The following is a 22,896-nucleotide window of genomic DNA, read 5'->3' on the forward strand; positions in this document are numbered from 1 at the left end:
GTACGTGTTAGCATATTTTTACCTACGTAAAAGATAAGATGAATGGCATACCTGCATGATTTTGGGCAGTACATCAACTCCATTTTTAGTGTTTTGTGTTGTAGTTAGATACTTTTTTTGAAAAAGAAAGTTACAATCTATTTAATAAAAACAACGCGAGCTGCCATGTATGGAATTTTTGTACTGTAAATGTTTTCATCGTCTCGTGTTGTAGTAATGTACACTGGCTTTGGTCTCAAATGGGGGATGTCTGGAAGAAAAAAGAACACATGACTAGGTTCGTGAGTGTAACCCCCACGAATGGTTCAGTTTCTTACTGAGCACATATGTATTTGGTTGTATGAATAGCAACTAAAATTAAAGAACCAGAAATTATAAAAGATGACATCTTTTGGTAGACTTGTTTCTGATTCTGCCTTGCAACCTGACCAAGATGGGACGGTGGCTACTGTTACTGTTTGCTTGTTACAGCAATGGCACAGAGCTATGGAAGTACCAAGCTAATAACTCTTTGTAACAAATTTGAGACATGACATATTATAATAGTAAAAATATTTTCACATACCTTATAACTAATTTAATCTCATTTTATGACTGAAATAAATCTAAAAGCATGTATAGACATTTTTCATCATTTTAGGTATTTTATTATTTTTTAAATCATTTTAGGTATTTTAACATCCAATATTACACTAATCAAATCCACGGGACTTTAGTTTTATATCCTTTTCCCTTTAGATGAATCCAAAGAATAGAATCAGTATAAACTACTTTATGTCTGAAAGAATTCACCTTTGAGATATCGAACACCACCACTTCCAAAGAATTAATAAGAAGTCCCTTTATCATTCTTTCTATTTCATAATCCATACAAAAAAATTACACGGTATTGGATTTGTCCAACTCTCTTACTAACTTTTATACAACTGGAGGTACCTGCATGAGGAAGACAAGTTCTCAACGAATCACTTTTAATTTCACCATATTAAAGTATGCTATATGTTCCACAGTGAATACAGACTATTTTATAAAATCAGAAACAAGTTCTGAAAAAAATACCCACATATAGACAGCTAACAAATACATATCTCAGTACCTGGAAAGGTTAGTACTTCTACGTCTTCCAAAATGCATCAAGCTTCTGCTGTTTTCCCCTGATCCAAGCATGCACGTGTGTGTGTATGTATATAAACACCCACAGACAACTGGATTAGTAGTCCACATTCCCCAGATGGATTAATGTCTTTTGTGACCTTCTCCCCTCCAACATTGTTCCTGATTATTCATTTTAACTAATTTTTGCCTGCTTTAACTGGGAGAGGAAAATTTGCCTCCCCACCCTGGCATCAATCTAAGGGATACTTGTGTCCTGTGAGCCTTCATTTCTCATAGAAGAAAAACTTTAGCAGTGAAATTAGAAATTTCCTTATGTTTCCTTCCTTTCCGGGGCTTACTCTCCCTAGGTTGCCCAGCTGCCCAAACATCGGCCCCTCCGTAAGAAGCTGTAAGTAGCACCTGCTGGATGAAAGATCCAAGATAAAAGAAAGGCCTACTATGGGCAGCTGCGTGGCCCAGGCTGGCCTGCCTCGCCACTGAGCAAGGTCTGGGGTCACCATACCCCACCACCTGGAAGAGAAGACTTAAGGAAACTTTATTTTAACATTCAAAGATTTGAAATATAATTACGCCAAAAAAAAATCATGACACGTGTTGAACTCTTTCTGAGTACAGGAGCCACAGTTCCCCTTTACTACTATGAGCTCAGCTACAAATAGGTAGTTTGTACAAACAGGTAAAATCGTTTATTAGGAACCCTTAAACTTCTTATAATAAAGTGACCGTTAAATATAAGAATAAAATGACTATCTTACTTAAAAATAAACAAAGGTCACTTTGTTTTGTCCCTGTGGACATCCTCTACACATGGCCCAATCAGTACTTCCCAAGTACAGGTTTGTGGATGTTTGTTTAACTTAGTAAATGATGGAAATAAATGAGGAAGATAATACTTTCGAAACAATGTAAAAAGAAATTTAAAACCAGTATCTTGATTCTCCTTATTCTTCCACTCCAAGCTTGCAGCCTTTGGATAATATGTGGGAAAGAACATACGTACATTTACATTTCAACTTAATGTCTACTAAACTGAAATGCTGTTATCTTATTAAAATTCCTATCCTAAATAAAAAAACAAGCGTGACAAATTATGGTGACAAATAATCTTGACAATCATGTAATGAAATCATATCATTTTTTTTTAAAGATTTTATTTATTTATTCGACAGAGATAGAGACAGCCAGTGAGAGAGGGAACACAAGCAGGGGGAGTGGGAGAGGAAGAAGCAGGCTCATAGCGGAGGAGCCTGATGTGGGGCTCGATCCCATAACACCGGGATCACGCCCTGAGCCGAAGGCAGACGCTTAACCACTGTGCCACCCAGGCGCGCCTGAAATCATATCTTAAAACTCAAACGATGACAAGAATGAATACCTTAAAACAAAGTAGTTAACTATGTTAAAGACATTTTTACTGAGAATTAAAAAAAAAATCACCCAAAGATATCATGTTTTTAAACTTGCTCTACTCATCACGCCTGTATTTTTTTCCACCTCTCTATAATGATTTAACATTCTTTCTGCCCTTAAAATATTTAGTCAGATGTAATCTCTATTTTTTTAACTCAAAAAGGGCCATTTATAGTAAACAGGAATTAAGGAAATAATCCCTCACAAGAATTTCACACAATGTTACATGGGTACGTGAAAAATCATCATCAGAAGGCAAAGCTACAGAAACTTGAAAAGTGCATTGTCTTTATTAAAAGGAATTCACAGGCTAAGATAAGCCAGGCCTGCCAGTCCAGCTACACCTGTCACAGGTTCTTTTTTCCTTTTCTTCTCTTTTTTTAGATTATTTATTTATTTATTTGACAGAGAGACAGGCAGAGAGAGAGGGAACACAAGCAGGGGAGTGGGAGAGAAAGAGGCAGGCTCCCAGTGGAGGAGGCTAATATGGGACTTGATCCCAGGACTCTGGGATCACGCCCTGAGCTGAAGACAGATGCTTAACGACTGAGCCACCCAGGTGCTCCTGTCACAGGTTCCTAATACTGGTTAGCACACAGAGTACTCTAAAGCAGAGCTTCCCAACCTCCTTCATGCCGTAGCCCACTTAGAAAGTGGAAACAACTGTGCAACATCTAAGGTCAAAGGATGAGGGGCTTCGGCTGCCCCTGGGCCAGAGGGGCTCCATGTCAGCAACCCGGCAGCAGTTCTCCGGGCTGAGCCAAGAGAGAAACTCCGCTCTGAGGACTCAGTAGAGAGAAGGGAGGGAAGAAGTGTGGGATGGACATGCACATACAAGTCTGCACACTATTCAGGGGGTTCACAGTCTACATAAAAATCCTCACCCTCTATCACCGGCATCCTTCCTCCAGTGGGATTCTGGGGATTATGTCATATCTGAGGTTGCACAGTTCATTAGTGACACATCTAGAATGAGACCCAAGTGCCCCAACACATTCAACTTCTCGATACTCCCTGCCAATCTCCGGGGACAGATGGAATACTCTACCACTTCTGAACAGGTGGAGTCGGAAATGCAGGTGCAATGGGCCAGTAGGGCCAAAATACACAGCTTCTAGAGGACAAGAGAATACTCCAGTCTGCTCTCGGGATTTTGGAGTCCTTGTGTTTCTGGTGCTGGATAAAGGAAATGGGAGAGGAGAGCAGACAAGATTACCCAACAGGAAAGAGTAGTCAGAAAGGGAGGCAAGGACTGAATTTTGAGGGACAGCAGAGAGAAACAGACCCCTAAAGAAAACTGGCAAGAAGAAAGGGAGGAGGAAAGAAGGAAGAAAACATTAGGGGAAGAGAGAGATCATGAAGCAGGGGCAGTCATTGTCAGATCACCTAAAACACTAAAGTGTCCTTCCTCTGGACTTGACCACTAGACTTGACTCCCCTTCTCAGCAGTGACAGGGAAGGGGCAGGTAGAAGTGAGTCTCAGGAGAGGAAGTGGGCTGAGCAAAGATTATAACATCAACAAACTTGCTTGTGGAGGACACAGAGACTGGACAGAGTTCCCAGGAAGAACTCAGAGACAGGAGAAGTGTTGGCTGAGAGAAAAGAATTCAGTAGTTTGTTTTTGAACCATACCAGAAATGTAGACTAGGGGAAGGGATCACCTACTGAAATCATGAACTAATGATCATAACTCCATATTCAGTTGGTAAACATCAGAGAAAGGAACATGTGACATCAAGTTGGTCTGGGCTGGTGGCACAAAGAGACACCTCCATATGCTTTCGCCCCATCTTCCGGCCTGCCCTGCCTATTCCTGATCTGCCCATTCAGCTTCTAGGCCTGCTTCCTCCCCGATCCCGCCTTGCTAGCATAGGATTAGGGGTCAGGAAGAAGAAAAGAGGCAAGAGTAGATGAATATACTATGAGGGAATACAAAATATATATGGGTCTCTGCCCCACTTCCTGGAATAGGGCCCCTAAAACCCTTGTAATTTCCTAAGTGATAAGCGCACGAGGAGCTCTTTTGTTTTAATAACACAGCTCGTAGAGGTCTCGTGGGCTCCCAGATGGCTCCTGAGTGAGAGGGCTGGTCACCAGGAAGACCACGCCACGATTAGAACTTAGAATTTTCAGCACCCCCATCCCGACCCCTCCATTCCTCCAGACAGGGGAGAGGGGCTGGAAGTGGACCATGTCTATGTGAGGAAGCCTCCATAAAAATCCCAGTAGCAGGGGTTTCAGGGAGCTTCCAGGTGAGTGAACATATCCACGTACAGGGAGGGTGACAGCTCCACAGGGACAGACATTCCTGTGCTTGGGACCCTCCCAGACTGTACCCCTTGTGTCTCTGCATCTGGCTATTCATCTGTATCCTTTATCATATCCTTTAATAAGCTGGTCAATGAAAACAAATGTTTCCCAGAGTTCCCTGAGCCACTCTAGCAAATCAGTCAAAGCTGAGGAGGAGTTGTGGGAACCTCTGATTTGTAGTCAAGTTGTTCAGAAGCTGTGGGTAACCTGGGGCCCTCCTACTTGTGACTAGCACCTGAATGTGATGGAACAGTCTCATGGAACTGAGCCCTTAACCTGTGGGATCTGACGCCATCTCAAGGCAGACAGCGTCAAAGCTGAGTTAAACTACAGGACATCCAGCTGGTGTTGCAGAGTTGTCTGGTGAGGGGAAAACCCAAACATTTACTCACCGTAAGTGCTAGAAGCAAAGTGCTCTCTGTGAATGTGGTAATAATATGAAAGCGATGGAGAACTGAATTTTTTTCCTTTACATACACACTCACACAAAATGGTATGTATGCCAGGTCTTTGCTGATGTGAACTGACACATATTCTATTTCTAGCAAAGTATCACAAAGAATCACCTCAAGGAAAAAGCAAAGATACAAAATATGGATAAGCAGGAAGAAAAGAAGCAATGTCTTCTCTTTCCCATCAAGAGTAAGACCATTACCGAATTATCCATGATTCTGCTCTTACGTGAATAACCATATATTTCAACAGTATCTGAAGAAAAAAGCGTGTTTGGTCCTCAGTAATCTTTTCCCCTCATATGGCTGGCAGGAGAGGAGTGATTTCTTCTGGATATATCTCTGCTGCAGAGTGGGGAAAAAAGGAGAGCTCTTTCACCAAAGTTAAAAGGACTTTTTTAAAATGGCCGCTATTGAAATACATCTGCTGCTCCGTTGGAACCTGCTCACACTGTACTCCAGGCCACTGCGCATGAAGGGCTTCGAAATACGGTACAAATGTCCATGACGCCCCCTCTCCCTCTCTTTCAAATTCTGCTTTGGTCAGCCTAAGATCAAGTACCTGTCATTGGGCAGTCAAGTGATATGCATTAATAAATCAGTGGCCCTAACTGCCAAGTTTCTTGAAAACTCACAGGACTCACATGGCTGCCATTAATACTCCCAGGAGGCCACTACTGTCCTTCCATGAATGCTGCATGAAAATACAGAGCTGGCCAGAAAGAGCCTGGGTGAGCAGATGAATGTCCACTCATGAAACAATCATCATGAGGACAATAAACAGTAGTTCAGGATGGTGGATTTAAATCTCATTAACAGCCACAAAAACACTCGACGCACCACGTGTCTCTACTTCTTGCTATTGCCAACATTTGTCCCCTCCCTTCCATTCCTGTTTCCACCACTTCAGTAAATTTCTCCTGTCATCATTTCATATAAAATAGGCTCTGATTCTTCCAATTCTAATGTCCGTAAGACTTTCCTGTGAATATGAGCAGGGAGTAATTCCTCCTTTGAACCCATCTATGAAATAAAGATTTCTATTCAGGATAATGGCAAACCGAGGAATTCCTCAATGTAACTTCAAGAGTCATTTCAACCTGTAAGGTCTGCTAATGCTACTCACCATCAGCCACACTAAGGTTAGGACTGATGAGTGTCTCCAGCGTACAGGGCCCTCGGGATGACATGATCGCTGGGAAACCAGTTCATTACTGCTCTATGGTGTATTTGAGAGGTGTGAAAAGAGCAAGTTCTGAGAGTTCTCATCACAAAAAAAACCTATCTTTCTTTTCTTTTTACTTCATTTTTGTATCTCTAGAGATGATGGCGGCGGACGAAATTTATTCTGGTGATCGTTTCACAGTATACGAAAGGAACATCATTACGCCAGGTACCTTAAACATACACAGTTCTGTATGTCAAGTGCATCAAAACAACTGGAGCAAAAAAATATTTTAATATTCATAGAGAGCATCAGGAAATGGGACGTGGTAAAAAGAATGTCACGTAAACAAAACTGAAAACAGCAGAACCGAAAGCCAGTAGGTTATACTAGGGGTTAAAAACTTCAAGCCATTGGCATAAAAACTTGATTCTGAAATTAAAAATCAGTGAATTAAAATTAAAGCAGATGAAATAGAATTTTAAAATGTTGTTCCATTTAACAATTTGTCAAAGAATAGAAAGTCTTAATAAGTGACCTCAGATAGTAAATTTTGAAAAAACTGTTCGTGTTTTGGAATATTCTGATTGTAAGCTTCCAAGTGGGCACAGAATGAGAACATTTTGTTTGATCAAAGTCGCCTCATGGAAAATGGCTGAAGTAAAATGTCTGAGATGGGACCTAAACGAAAGGATATAAATGGCTAGACGAAATTGTCCCGAGTTCGTTTCTCCGTATTTGCAGTTTACATTTATTTTCATGTCGTTACGTCCATTAAGTTCATGGAGTACATTCTAAGTGTATTCCATGCATTAACACATCTCCAAGGGCAAGAGAAACAAAAGAACAAATGAACTTGTGGGACTTCATCAAGACAAAAAGCTTCTGCACAGCCAAGGAAACAGTCAAAAAAACTCAGAGGCAGCCCACGGAATGGGAGAAGGTATTTGCAAATGACACTCCAGATCAAAGACTAGTATCCAAGATCTACAAAGAACTGCTCAAACTCAATACACGGGAAACCAATAATCAAATCAAAAAATGGGCAGATGATATGAATAGACACTTTTCCAATGAGGACATACAAATGGCTAATAGACACATGAAAAAATGTTCAAAATCTTTAGCAATCAGGGAAATTCAAATCAAAACCACACTGAGATACCACCTTACGCCAGTCAGAATGGCAAAAACTGACAAGGCAGGAAGCAAGAAATGTTGGAGAGGATGTGGAGAAAGGGGATCCCTCCTACATTGTTGGTGGGAATGCAAGTTGGTACAGTCACTTTGGAAAACAGTGTGGAGGTCCCTTAAAAAGTTAAAAATTGAGCTACCCTATAATCCAGCCATTGCACTACTGGGTATCTACCCCAAAGATACAGACGTAGTGAAGAGAAGGGCCATATGCACCCCAATGTTCATAGCAGCACTGTCCACAATAGCTAAATCGTGGAAGGAGCCGAGATGCCCTTCAACAGATGACTGGATTAAGAAGAGGTGGTCCATATATACAATGGAATATTACTCAGCTATCAGAAAGAACGATTTCTCAACATTTGCTGCAACATGGACGGCACTGGAGGAGATAATGCTAAGTGAAATAAGTCAAGCAGAGAAAGACAATTATCATATGGTTTCTCTCATCTATGGAACATAAGAACTAGGAAGATCGGTAGGAGAAGAAAGGGATAAAGAAGGGGGGGTGATCAGAAGGGGGAATGAAGCATGAGAGACTATGGACTATGAGAAACAAACTGAGGGCTTCAGAGGGAAGGGAGGTAGGGAATGGGGTAGGCTGGTGATGGGTAGTAAGGAGGGCACGTATTGCATGGTGCACTGGGTGTATATGCAACTAATGAATCATCGAACTTTACATCAAAAACCAGGGATGTACTGTATGGTGACTAACGTAATATAATAAAAAAATATTATTATATTAAAAAAAACAGAACACTTTAAATCAGAAGCAGGATGACCGTCTTTGTTGTGTCTATTTACCCACGTACTGGAGGGCCGGGCCAGCAGTGTAAGACAAGAAAAGACTGACTGGCAAGCTTGTCATTATTCACAGACAATGACTGTCCACCAAGAAAACACACAAACAAAAAATCTGCAGACAATATGCTGGAATTAAATAAATCATACATATTCACTTAATCCAGCAGTGGGAATGGAATGAATGAACTTGAGCTAAACTCACAAACAGGGATAAATCTCAGAAATACCGTTGAATGTGAACAGCAAGCCACAGATGATTATGCACCACGTGAGACCATTTTTATTATACTCAAAACCAAACAAAACTGCACAATGCATTGTTTAGGGATACGAATATTTGTGGTAAAAAACCATTTTTAAAAAAGAAGGGTAATGGCATAATGCAGAGGAGTGGCTGCCTTCAGAGGAGAAAAAGAACAGGATCAAGGAGAAGTAGCTTCTACTTCTTAAAATGAGGGGGGGGGACGGTGTCAAGAGAAGGGGCTTTAGAACTATGCCTCATAACTTGCATATATGTTATAGATTCTTTAGTAAATGTTCAACTGCTACATAAACCAGACAATTTAAATTAATGGGACAGTTCAAACAAATGATGGATACATATTTAAGTGACAGGCTTAATTAAAGCTCCTGTTAAAGACAGCTCCTCTGTACAAATTTCATTCACAGCAGGGTTACCACAGGAAACACAATAACCACCATAACATAACAGTGAATCAATGTCTCTTACTCTGGGGAAGGAGTACAGCCCTTTAAGGAGAGAAAGGGGAACCACAGTCACTGAGGGCCAGCCAGGAGCCAAGTACTGGGCAGGAGGTCTTCAGATCTGTTTTATTCCACAAACCCAAAAAGCCCCTGGAGAGCTTTCTCCCCTGGCCTCTCCCTCCAGCCAGCTCTGCAACAAATATACATTAGGCCTTCCTTTTATCGTCATAAAGTTGATCGCACACCAGCCTAAGCACATGTCTCTTCAAACCATGAATAATTTCTAGATAACCAACAATTAACTTGCAGAACCTACAATTTAGTTCTAGTGTAGCTCTCAAGGTATCAGTAATCTGGCCGCTTGTCTAATACATGTGGACAAGAGAGACTGTAAGCTTAATAGACCAAGAACCACACCCAAACACACTGTTCCAACTTTGAAAAGAATATGTGATCACACACGGACACACAGACACATACAAAGATTGCAATCTCACTAGTAGTCAGGAACAACATATTAAAAACAGTGGGTTTTCAACATGTCAGTTGGCATATATACACACACAAAAAATCATCACCAGTGTTGCTTAGGGAAATTTACACACAACTTCCATAAAAGTTTCCATATAAATTTATATGACCTTTTCAAAAACAATTTGGTCATATCAGTAGTTTAATGTGGATACATTTCCATCTAAGAACTTCAGATCTAGGTAACCATACAGGAAAAATTCTCCCACATGTTTGCAAAAAAATTAAAAATCACAAGAATATTCTTTGCAGCACTGTTTTTAAAAGTGGAAGGAAGGAAATACATGTCCATCATTTTTTATGTCCTCAAGTAAAATTAAAGAGCTAAAGTACCACATTTTCAACAAGAATCTCAAAAGCTAAATGAATTTAACAAAAATTTACCTCAAAAAGAGGATGGAGTCCAGCTCCTCCCTTTCTGACTTCTTATTCCCTAGAATGTATAAAAAAAATTAGTTATTATGACAATGTGTACATTTTAAGATATTAAAAATTATGTTATCTTGGGGGCGCCTGGGTGGCACGGCGGTTAGGCGTCTGCCTTCGGCTCAGGGCGTGATCCCGGTGTTCTGGGATCGAGCCCCACATCGGGCTCTTCCGCAATGACCCTGCTTCTTCCTCTCCCACTCCCCCTGCCTGTGTTCCCTCTCTCGTTGGCTGTCTCTATTTCTGTCGAATAAATAAATAAAATCTTTAAAAAAAAATTACGTTATCTTGAAAACACTGAAGCTTGAACACACATTCATTTATTCAAAAACTACCAGGAGGTAGCGTGGAACCCCTGTTGGGAATGTAGATAAACACCCAAGCCACAGCACCTGAGTCCACACCTAGCAGAGCCATTCTTCACTAGCTGTTTAACCACAGCCTCCACATTTCCCAAATCACTGTCAACCTGTGGAATGCAATTTATTTGTTTCTCAATTACTTATGAGCTCAAATTATGAAGGAATGCACAGCAGATGCAAAGAAAGAGTTCTAGCTTTTTTGATGTGAAGAGGCACAGAGCAGTCATAACTGAAAAGCCACGCATGTCTTCAGGTCACGTGCACTGTTCTTTCGATAGTGACAATAAGAGAAAATACAAAACCTACAGCAGCCAGTTACATTTATTGTCCAGTCTCTCTGCCAGGGGCCCTGCGCTAAGAGCTTGCCATTCAGCCTCTAACTTGGGAAGTGGTAACCTCTTCTGCAAAGGGCCAGGGAGTGTATGTTTTAGGCCCCTCTTGTAATCATTTAACGCTGCCACGATGGTGCAAAAGCAGCCATGGGTAACACATAAATGCACTGGTATGGCTGTGTCCAACAACTTATTTGTCAAAACGAGCAGCCAGCTCTAAGTTGTGGACCCCTGATCTAACGGAATGCCCACAGCTCTAGGAAGTAAGGTAAGATGGCATTCGTTCATTGAACAAATACGAAAGAATGTCTCTGTGTCAGAGATTCTTCCAGGCCCTGAGGATACAGGCGTGATACAAAACACAAAAAACCATGCCCTGAGGAAGCTTATATTCTGGCAGTAGGAGGCATTCAGTAAATGAGAAAACCAAGAGGAAAGGCTAATGGGGAATGCCCAAACAGGCAGTATTCAATTCTGACCAGGGAAGTACACCTTGCTGATAAGATGACATCCGAGCAAAGATCTGCAACAGGTAAGGAAGAGAAACACATGGACATTTGGGGGTAAAGAAATAAGCCATATGGACATTTGGGAGAAATTTGTTCCGGGCAGAGGGATTGGACAGTGCAAACTCCTTATGGCTGAGCAAGTCTGGCATGGTCAGGAAACAGCGAGAAGGCCCTTGAGTCTACAGCGAAGGGGGAGAATTGCTGCAGGTGAGGTTAGAAAGCGGGTAGGGTAAAGGCTGGCAGGTAGGTGGGGCCTGAGGCCACTGTAATGAGTTCCACAACTGGGAAGCTATTTGAGGGTGCAGAGTCATATTTTTAAAGCATCACTCCAGCTGCTCTTCTGAAGAGACTCTGGCAGGGATTGGGGGGGGGGGGGGAGTAGGTCACAAGTGTGGAAAGGGGAAGACCATTTCTGAGAATAACTGCAATAATCTGCGTGAGGATAATGGGAGCACCAGCAATACCAGCACAGGCAGTGAGAAGAGGCCAATGACTCTGGAAGTATTTGAAGGTAGAGCCAATAAACTCGGGTTTTGGCCTAAATAACGGAAGGCTGACGTTATCATAAGATGATTTCATGATTCACAGCAAACATTTTCCTTCTTTCTGTTGTTTTGCTATATTTTCTTCCTGGTATTCCAATCGAAACACAAATTGTATTAAAAGCAAGAAACTTTAAAATCTCAATCCTATTTTTATTGGTTCTTCATGATGATTCTTTGTAGTAGACTGCAAGAATGCAGAGTTTTCCTCTCCTAGCAAGAGATGTCTATTTCTCTATTTGCATCAGAGAGGCACGGAACTTGTTCTGGTCAATGGGACATTAACAACCGTGAAGCAAGCATGAGTTTGAAAAACCTTAGGCACCAGCTAAGCTTGGAACCCTATGGCCAACATCGAAAGGAGCTCAAGATAGCCTGCAAGCATGGAGTGCCCTGGTCAACAGCATGCCAACCACGAGACACGTAAATGAGGCCATCTACCACCAGCCGATGTGAGAGGCATGTGCAAGCCTAAACCAGTACTGCCCAAGAAACCCAGAAAATTGTAAGCAAAATGACTGGTTGTTTTATTACGGCACTTAGCTTTGGGATGGTTTGTAATGTAATCTGTTATGCAGCACAAACTAACTGATACACTCTTCAACAACTACATTTTTTTCTAAAAGGACAGAAAGAGCAAAAGGGGAAAGAAGGAGGGACAGAGGAGCTTTCAAATGGGGTTTTTTGGTTTAAGGCTTTTTCTTTTTCTTTTTTTTTTTTAAAGATTTTATTTATTTATTCGACAGAGATATAGACAGCCAGCGAGAGAGGGAACACAAGCAGGGGGAGTGGGAGAGGAAGAAGCAGGCTTCCAGCAGAAGAGCCTGATGTGGGGCTCGATCCCATAATGCCGGGATCACGCCCTGAGCCAAAGGCAGACGCCCAACTGCTGTGCCACCCAGGCGCCCCATGGTTTAAGACTTTTTCTTAAAAAAGGGATTCTAATATCTTTCTTTGCTATTTTGATTACCCATAATATCACACTTTTTTCCTCCACACACCTGTGAAAAAAAGTTAAGTGGAGCAAAACTAGGAAACAGGGTAAAAGTCAGATTGTTTCCTATTTGAATTTTCTACCAATTTGGAAAAAAATTAAGCTCAAGATTTACGTCAATTTATAACTCACAGGGGAAAAAACTGAGCAATTCATTGAAAAACAAAAAACAAAACCCCTTGTTGGCATCCTTGGGCACGTGCCCGTATTTGATTGATGACCGTCTAGAAGCCGGAGCATTCTGTCAGACTCTGAGCCATCTGGTCTGTGTCCGAGACCACCACAGCGCCTCGCAGCACGTTCTTTCCCCTCCATGCCTGACGTCTGCCTTAGGTTCTGCAGAAGCAGTCAGGACACCCATACATTCCTCTCTGCATCCTCTTCTGTATACCTGACCCTACATCAGCCCACATCCCCACCATCGTGCACCACCAGTTATCTCCGTTTAGTCAGCCTGCAAACAGTAAATGCAGCCTGTAAAACCCTCCCCTGACCACGCTACGCCTTGAGTTACAGTCCCCTGTCTTCACCATCACACTTTCTAAAAGGGTATTCTTGTGTGTAGCCTCCAGTCTCACCCCCACTCACTCCATCTCTCTGCTGGCTTAGGATCCCCCCACTCACCTAGATTTTTCTTTCAGTGCTCAGTGACAACCTCCTTGATGCACTACCACTTCCTAATCCAGCTGCCCCACAACTTTTGCATTCTTAAACGTTGCCAACATTTCATTCCTTGAAATTCACTCTTCTCTGGCTTTCTGTGACAAACTGCTTTCCTGGCATCGAAGCCCCTTCCCAGCTTCACACACTGCTCCTTTATCTTTCCTCTTTATCTGCCCAATAAAAGAAGCAGTTACCCCAAATCCTTAACTGTCACTCTATGAAGAACACATCCCTTGGCAACAGCATGATTGCACCTCTCTTCTCCCACGCTCCCATTCCTACATTTTTACTGCCCAGCCAGAACCCACATCTGGGGTGTCCCACGGGCACCACAACTCAGACTGCCCAAAACTGCACTCATCCTCCTACCTCCCGAACCTGGCTCCCCTCCAGAGTTCCCACAACTGTTGTGGCAGTTTATGAACCAGACTCAACATTCTGAAAGCATATATGCGTCCCTATGCCCACGGCAGCATTACTAAAATAGCTGAGATATGGAAGCAGCCCAAGTGTCCATCAACAGAAGAAGAAGTGGTACATACATACGAGGGTATATTACTCCATACCATAAAAAAGTACGAGATCTTGATATTTATAACAGCATGGAAGTACCTAGAAGGTATTATGCTAAGCGAAATAAGTCAGAGAAAGACAAGTGCTGTATGATTTCACTCACATGTGTAATCTAAAAAAAACAAAACAAGTGAATAAGCAAGCAAACAAAAGCAGAATCAAACCTATAAATACAGAGAACGAACTGATGGTTGTAAGAAGAAAGGGGGTAGAGGGATGAGTGAAATGGGTGACGGGGAGTGTAGTACAGGCTTCCAGTTATGGAGTGAACGAGTCACGGGGATGAAAGGCACAGCATATTGAATACAGTCAGTGCTACTGTAATAGTGCTGTACGGTGACAGATGGCAGCTACGCTTGTGACGAGCCAATCACTACGTTGTACATCGGAAACTAACGTGATACTGTGTGTCAACTCTACTCAAGTAAAAGAAAGATTTTTTTATAAATAACACTGAGGTAGAAATAAGTGTGCTAACATGTAAGGATTTCCAAAATAGACTACATAAAACAAATAAGAAGGTGATGACGGCAGCTAATATTTACTGAGCACATATTATGTGCCATACTCTGTCCTGAAATCCCAGGATACATGTTAACCTGTTTGAGGCTGACAGGAGAAAGCTGAGTCAGAGAGAGGTGAAGTCACTTGACCAAGGAGCAACAGCTGGGAGAACAGCGCCAGGATCCAAACCCAGTCTAGCTCCCCAGGCTACACTATCCTGTCACCTAAATACAGAGCAGATTGTGCAGTGTGACATTATTGGCTTGATTTTTCAAGGAATATTTTACACAGGTATATAAGAGATAAAAATCATATCTCTTCAAGCTACACTGAGCCAGAGATCAAGACTCCCTCAGGTCTTTCCATTAAGAAACACAATATAGGGGCGCCTGGGTAGCGCAGTCCTTAAAGCGTCTGCCTTCGGCTCAGGGCGTGATCCCGGTCTTCCGGGATCGAGTCCCACATCGGGCTCCTCCCCTGGGAGCCTGCTTCTTCCTCTCTCACTCCCCTGCTGTGTTCCCTCTCTCACTGGCTGTCTCTCTGTCACATAAATAAATAAAATCTAAAAAAAAAAAAAAAAAACAAAAAAAAACCTAAAAAAAAAAACTTAAAAAAAAAAAAAAAAAGAAACACAATATAAAGTACAAATGGGGCCCTAATTTGGTCGGTTCCTGAAATTGAGCCAACCACTGGCTTCTCTTTGCAATCATGATATAGATAAATTAATATGACCCTGACCAATCAACATTTTCCTGTGCTCATTCTTTTCTGGCAACTGGCAGATCTATCTCCACGTTTTGTCAAAATCAGGGGTACTTTTTTTTTTTTTTTAAGACAAAGAGAAACTGTGTGCACACCGGGGAGGGGGGCGGTGGAGAGCAGGAGCAGAGGGAGACTGAGAGAGAGAATCTTATGCAGGAGCCCAGCACAGAGCCCATGCAGGGCTCAATCTCACAATCCTGAGATCATGACCTGAGCTGAAATCAAGAGTCAGACGCTTAACCAACTGAGCCACCCAGCCATCCCAGGGGTACTCTCTAATATATCTGCTTCTTGCCTCTTACTGAAATTTGGGGAAACACAGCAAGTCCACCTCCATACTGTTACAAGCTTGGGCTGCTGTGTGGGCCCCGCTACATGGCCCCACAGCAGTCTAGCTTTCCTGTCCCATGGCCTGCAGTGTTCCCAGCCTGTCTTCTCATCACTGCTTGCTGCCACAATAAGGACAGACACGGGCCACATGTGCCTACCTTCTGCAAAACCTGCTTCTGCCACGGCTTCCACAGCTACTCATTTCGCTTCTCCAGCACCACTTCTTTCTCTTACCTCTTCCCTTTTCTGTCTCCAGTCACTGCTAAGAATTGGGGCAAAGGATCACACTTTTTATAAAGTAAGCCAAAAGAAAAGAAAGGCTTTACAAAGAAAGGTCCTGAAGTTCAACTCAGGTCACTCCCTTGCTTGTCCTCCCCCTGGGGCTCCCCATCTCACCTTAGTTAGAGGAAAATCCCAAATCCTCAATGAGACCTACTAGCCCCACCTGGTCCTACCCTTTCCTCCCCCACCCACAACTCCTCCAACTCTACTGACTTCCATTAGATTCTCAAGCCTATTTATGACTCAGAGCCTTTGCACTTGCTGTTCCCTCTGTTTGGAACACTACCCCATAAATAATCACCAAGCTATTCCCTGCTTAACCCAATCTTGACTCTAACCCCTCTTCAGAGAGGCCTTCCCTGACCCTGCTGCCTAGACCAGCGTACACATACCCCATCAAGCTTCATTTTTCTATAATCATTACCTGAAATTATACATTTACTTGTTATTTATTGTCCATCTGCCCGAATGAATGAAAAGCTCATTAAACTGGAGGTTTATTTGGCACACAGCAAACCCTCAGTATCTACCTGTGGAATGACTTAAAAAAATGTATACTAACACAGATAGAATTCAAAGAGTGGTAAATCCATTTATTACAAGGAAAACCCTTACTTCCCTCAAATTAGATAAATCCTCAAATATAACTCCCACAGTCTTAAGTAGAACTTATAAAACGTCATGTAAAGTTTTCTCAATGCCCGAGGATTATCAACAAAGTCAATGCCCTTGTGATATATACATGGGCATGAGCAGAGATATGAGCAGTACTATTTTGTGTGGGAATGTATCAGAATGCCTTTCCAGAACCACTTTCTCAGGAATATACGAGCCAGAATGAGATTCCGTTTCTAGGAACGGGGCAAATGATATTCAGGCTGGCCAAGCAGAGTACCCCATTTCCCACGGGAATGGGCCCATGACCCAAGTAAAGCCAATCAGCATGGTCTCAGGACCTGGGGCCCTAGAGGAGCCACACTCTTCTCAAGGGTCACTAGCTTTCAGGGACCATCTCTCCTGCACCTGGAAGAGTCAGCCTGAGAACGAAGGAAAACCACAGAAAGGAAACAAATGGACATAGAACCAAGAGTGGAAGGAGTATTTTTCACCAAGAGGGAGGTCAAAAAAGAGAGTGGAGGTGAGAATGGGTGAGTGTCCTGGACTCCACTTACATCTCTATCAACAGTCATATGTACTTAAAGCCAAATGTTCCCCTACAGTAGTTGTGTGTATCATTAAATCTCCCCCTTTTAAGTTAGTTTGAGTTTCTGCCACTTGCAACCAAGAGTCCTCACTCATATAAATATGCTCAACATATACAGCTGACCCTTGAACAATGCAAGGATTGGGGCTATCTACTCCCTGCATGCAACTTTTGACTCTCCCAAAACTTAACTCATAACAGCCTACTGTTCACCAGAAGCCTCACCAATAACATAAACAATTAACACATATTTCGTATATATGTAATATGCACATGATATGCTGTATTCTTACAATAAAGTAAGCTAGAGAAAAGAAAAGGTTATTAAGAAAATCATAAGGAAGATAAAATACATTTACAGTCCTGTACTGTTATCAAAAAAAAAAAAAATCCACATAGAAGTCGACCCATGCAGTTCAAACCCGTTGTTCAAGGGTCTATTGTACTATCACCCTGGTGGAGCAGAATGATTTTTAGGAGGAAAAAAAAAACCTCAGCTGGTTAAACACACAGAGCTGCTTGCCAGGGGCTGGAGGGAGGAGGGAATGAGCGACTGCTTAATGGGTACAAGGTTTTCTGTTGGAGTGATAAAACTGCTCTGGAACTAGACAGAGGTGGGGTGATTACACAGCACTGCAAATGTTCTAAATGCCACTGAATTGTTCACTTGAAAATAATTAATTTTATAGTATGTGAAATTTACCTCAATAAACAAAATTTTAAACGTGAAAACAATGCTGCAATGCATTTCTTAATCGCCTTTAAGTAAACCTATCATCATTTCCTACAAAAGGAAATTAGGTCAAATGATATGTACATTTTTTAAGACCATTGGCACATACCAACAAATTACTTTCCAGAGAGATCACACCAAATCAGAATCCTATCAAAGGTGTATTGGAAAGCAAATACGGATAACCGGGAGGAATCATTAAGGGAAGAAACATACACAACAGCAACTTTGCTAAAATCATCGGTAGATGCTTTTTTATTTGTAAGTTTATATATCCTAGATAACTGAAGTGACATTTAAAACATTGGTTCTTGTCATTTCTTCATTTGTGACATATATATGTATACTTTAAACATCTGTTCTAATTTCTCCTATTAATATGTAGGAGCTCTCTATGTACTGAGGTTATAACTACATCCTCTCCTATAAATTTCAAATATTTTTCCAGTTCGTTATTTACTTACTTCGGTTAAAATGATGTGTCTGTTTGGGTACATATTTATTTAAGGAGCAGGAAGAGAGGAATGGAACCATTCTTTCCAAAATAAATAGCTGCAATCTGGCACACAGACACACAGACACACACACAGACACACACACACACACACACACACACACACACACACACACACACACACGAGGTGATATTTTACTTCTACCCCGAAGTTCAGCACAAGTTCTACTACATCAGCCGAACTAACCCAAACACATCCTTATCTTATCAGATATGAAGTCCATGGAAAATAGAGGTCTACACTGTTTGTTCCAGAAGTATGACCAGACATAAATAAAACACGTTAATCCCTTTAAAAAGTTGTAACGAAGCAACATATGTCATCTGTTCCCCTCTCTTCCATGCTGTCTTAAAAACACTATCAAAGATCTCATTGAAAGAATTTTTACTACTTATAACCAGTCCTTTTGGGGGGATAGTGACTCAGTTTCGGTTTCTCCATATTTAAAATTTTACAATAGTGTCTCTGCAATTTTGTTTCCATGAAAGAAGCCTCACCCAAGGCTATCCTTACCCACAGCCCTCTGGTCCGGCTGCCCCTCTCCCCGGACCTCTTTTCCCAACCTCTTCTCCCTTTTGTCCACACAAATAGTCCTTTCTCACAGCTGTTCCCCTCGGGATCAGACGGTAGGTCTGATAATGAGTGCACGTACACAAGGGAGAAGGTTAGGGGGCTCCTTCAAGAGGCCTTAATTCTCGGTCTCAAATCACTAATGACGGGAACATCTGGCTTGTGAAAACAATCTTTGGTGCAGGAAAGCTTTTAGAAAATTTTCAAAACATCAGGTGGCTGCTACTCCCCCACAGACTTACACCCGTCTATTTGGAAATCACATTTTGGGTTTGTTTGCTTTTTTAATAGTTATTTATTCTAGACTTGGATTGCAAGTTCTGGCATCCCCAACACTGTGTATAGCCCCTGGCACATATTCTGTCTGGATAAAAAATAACTGCTAAATGAACAAGGGAACTCTGGAGCCAGCTGCCTGGGTTCAAGTCCTGACTCTGTCACTTACCAGCTGCATAACCTTGAACAAGATTCTTATCCTCTCTGTGTCTCATCTGTAAAATGAGGATAATAATATTACCGATCCCATTTGGGAGGATTACATGAGTTAATCCATGTAAAAGTATTTCTGGCAGTGTTTGGCACCTGGAGAGTGCTGATTAAATGCTAATTACTACGATTACAAATAAGGAAGTATGTTACCAAAAGGAATCAAGATGAACAAGAAGCTCTTCATGTTCTCAGTGTATTTATCAACTAGTAGGTGATATCCTGCAGACACAAAGCCAAAGGCCATCAACGCCAAATGCAAAGTTCCAAATGCTGTGGGAATTCTGAGGAAATAGCATTTCAGGGCGGAGGGATAGATCGAGTTTATGTGGAAGATGGAGTGTGCTCGTGCTGTCTCCCGGAAGGGTTTTAGATGGTAGGATGGGCAACACCTTCTGGGAAAGGGACGGTGTGTCAACTTTGGGCTCCCTGAGAAGTAGACACCAAGACAGGATTACACATGTAGGAGACTGATTGGGGGAACTGTCTGTGAAGGGAAAGGGGAAAGACCTGAGAAGGCCGGGAGAGGATTCAACCACAGTGCAGGTCTGACCCCCGGCGAAGGAGAGGGGGATGGAAGGAGGGTTGGGGAGGAAGAGTCTCAGACTCCAACTCAGTCCTGAGAAGGTCTGACCACACACATGCGGAGTCCTCAAGCCAAAGTCACCCTTCAGAGGCATGTGGCTCTTGCATGGGTGGACCACATTAGTACTCCTGCTTGCTCAGTAAGTGCAAGTAACCCAAGAGAAGCCTAGCTTTGGCTAAGCTTTGCTGGTGAATCAGAGAGCAGCAGCTGGAGCTCTTAGTCAGTCATGATCCCCACAGCAGAGACCTGAGTGGCACATTCTCATGGCTCCCACATTTGGGCACAGGCAATGTCACTAGTACCTATGTGTCCTTCAAACCATGGTTGAAGTTCAGTGAATATGTGCCATCACTTAAAATCAAACACAAGACAACATCAAAGGGCTCCTTATCTTTTAAGCTAAACCATGGTTGCAATAGCAAAATTACGTATTTACTGTTAAAAATTACAACTACTTTTAAAATATCTCTCAGATGTGGTTTCAGTTTCTAAAAAAATATAAAAGACATAAAAATGGTTATGAAATATCTCTTTTGTAAAAATCACAGTTAAAAAATTGAAATGGGCATTCAGAACTAAGTCAGAAACAAAGCCTGACTAAGAATCTAAAAGGTAAGTCCTTTCTGAACTGGTAGCTTAAGGCAGCATATTGATCCAATGAGAATATTAGAAAACATTTTGCAAAAGCACATCTTACGTGAGGTTAAACCGCATTCAAGGCAAAAATGGAGAAGATCAAAATTACCCCTAACCACTAGAGCCACACCCAGTAGGACAGACGGTCACACAGTTGAGAGACACGAAAGAAAGAGGACCACTGAGAACACAGCACTTCCCTGGGCCCACCTGCTGCACTCTGGGACACATGGTCACTGAGTGGAAGGCCAGACAACATGTGCACTACCTGAACTGTCCTCGTTTTATATACATACATTCCCCGGCTTCTGGCCCAGTACTGAATGCATAAGTTAAATGCATTTATGAGATTGCTCCCCCAAAGAACAACAATAATAAGTCTTACAGATTACAGTATTTCCTTTATTTTAAGGGGATGCATGGCACAGGAGAGGGAACAAGACATCCTCAGTTCCTATCACCTCACCAGCAAGAAAACTGGCTCAGCAGTTGGTTGACTCTACCTCTTACCTTCACAGAGAAAACACAGGCCATGGTGTGAGAGCTCCCTCCACATCTAGGACCCCATTCTTAATTCCTCCAAGTGGCCTTAGAGGAAGCAGTGTCCCTCTTGTCAAGCCTGATCTCCCGTCCCACACTCTTGATCCCACTGAAGACCCCACCTTTCTCCATTTGTATTCCCTTTCTCTGCACTGTTTCTTCAATTTTGCTCTTTTATTAGTTCCTTCTTCTACGTATATCTACACGGAAATTTGCTCAGCTCTTAAAAAATATGAGAAGCATATCCACACATATGCACCCACCCACCCATCCTTGATCTGGGATTTCCCCCCTCTCTTTCAGGCATATTAATCTGTATTCTTTCCATCCCATGACCCAGAAATAGGACTCAAGCTAACTAAAGCAAAAACAGGGTGTTACTGGCACCTGCCGACCGAGAAGCTCAGGGGTGGAGATGGCACAGACATGGGGAACCTCTCAGCTCACACAGTCCAGTGCGCTCGTCTCACCCTCCATCCCTCTGTCCCACTTCCCTCTGATTATGAATTCGATTTGCAGTAGGTTCCCTCTACTCTGGGGAAAGATGAACGCTGGCAGCCCGTGCTACACCCTCAGGGTTTGCAATCCAAAAGGACGGAAGCTCAGACTTTCCCGGGACCCATGTTTCAAAATCAGGGAGTCTGACACTCTCGGGCCACTCACCAAGGGGACACGTCAGATTTGGCTCCTATTCTCTACCTACATCTTCCCGGTTCCCAACATCTACACACACCACAGGATAAAAGCCATTGTACACGTAACTCCATGGTGGCCACACCATTACCTTCACACAAGTTCCTCTCTCTGCAGTCCTTTCATCACCGACTTGTCCACTGGGAAAACCCCGTATTCGTCATTCCAAACCCACCTCGGACCTCATCTCCCTCAGGAAGAAGCACTGGCGACTCTCCAAGAGGCCTCTCTGCTGTGCCTCCTCTGCACCGTGCGTGTGTGGCCACCTCTACGGTTTCACCCGCTCCACCGAGGCACTAACACCTTCATGGGAAATGTAGTTGCTTCTGTGTCTACCTCTCCTATTAAACCAGAGGTCCTGGGCTTCTGCCTTATTCACCTCTGAACATACAGCCCTCCTGAGCAAACAGACAGACAGACACACACACGCACTCACTCATACACTCTTGAAAAAAATGTCTGTGGAACTGAAACTTTTTTTTTTTTAAAGATTTTATTTATTTATTCGACAGAGATAGAGACAGCCAGCGAGAGAGGGAACACAAGCAGGGGGAGTGGGAGAGAAAGAAGCAGGCTCATAGCAGAGGAGCCTGATGTGGGGCTCGATCCCATAATGCCGGGATCACGCCCTGAGCCAAAGGGAGACGCTTAACCGCTGGGCCACTCAGGCGCCCCGGAACTGAAACTTTTTAAAATCCAAAGACAGCATAGCTGTCTACCACATTTATAGATTATTAATTTTACAGTACAATAACATATTCCTCCTTTAAAGCATAATTTAAAAACTTAAATTGAATCAATTTGCTATTTTGAGAGTCCATTTTTTAAATAAACAATTCTCTACGGTTTTATCTATGGAAAGATCAGTACTCTAAACAGCCAGTAAAGTATTTATGCCCAACTGCAAGTAAAGCACTTACAAACAAAATAAAAATACAAATTACAAAAGTTTACATCAAAATATTCT

At 42.4% G+C, this 22,896-nt stretch overlaps 1 protein-coding gene across 15 annotated transcripts in view; it reads right to left on the reverse strand.

Annotated features, from left to right (window-relative positions):
* LOC148108081 (uncharacterized) overlaps nucleotides 1-22,896 on the reverse strand; it is a 57,353-nt gene that overhangs the window by 28,455 nt on the left and 6,002 nt on the right. For 7 of the 15 annotated variants that reach the window (XR_015720992.1, XR_015720990.1, XR_015720987.1 and 4 more), the window contains 3 exons: nucleotides 10,072-10,120; nucleotides 5,492-5,633; nucleotides 52-2,083 (listed from right to left, as the gene is read on the reverse strand). Coding sequence is in view for 1 of the 15 variants with exons in the window: in XM_087853786.1 (XP_087709912.1) it covers nucleotides 52-57 (6 nt within the window). In the remaining 14 variants the exon portion in view is untranslated. The remainder of the gene's footprint in view (nucleotides 1-51; nucleotides 2,084-5,491; nucleotides 5,634-10,071; nucleotides 10,121-22,896) is intronic. The other 8 variants (XR_015720993.1, XR_015720991.1, XR_015720984.1 and 5 more) reach the window with 4 other exon arrangements.

This window comes from Ursus americanus, chromosome 22 (assembly GCF_024610735.1).
Source record: "Ursus americanus isolate L20-20 chromosome 22, mUrsAme1.1.p, whole genome shotgun sequence".
Classification (NCBI taxonomy): domain Eukaryota; kingdom Metazoa; phylum Chordata; class Mammalia; order Carnivora; family Ursidae; genus Ursus; species Ursus americanus.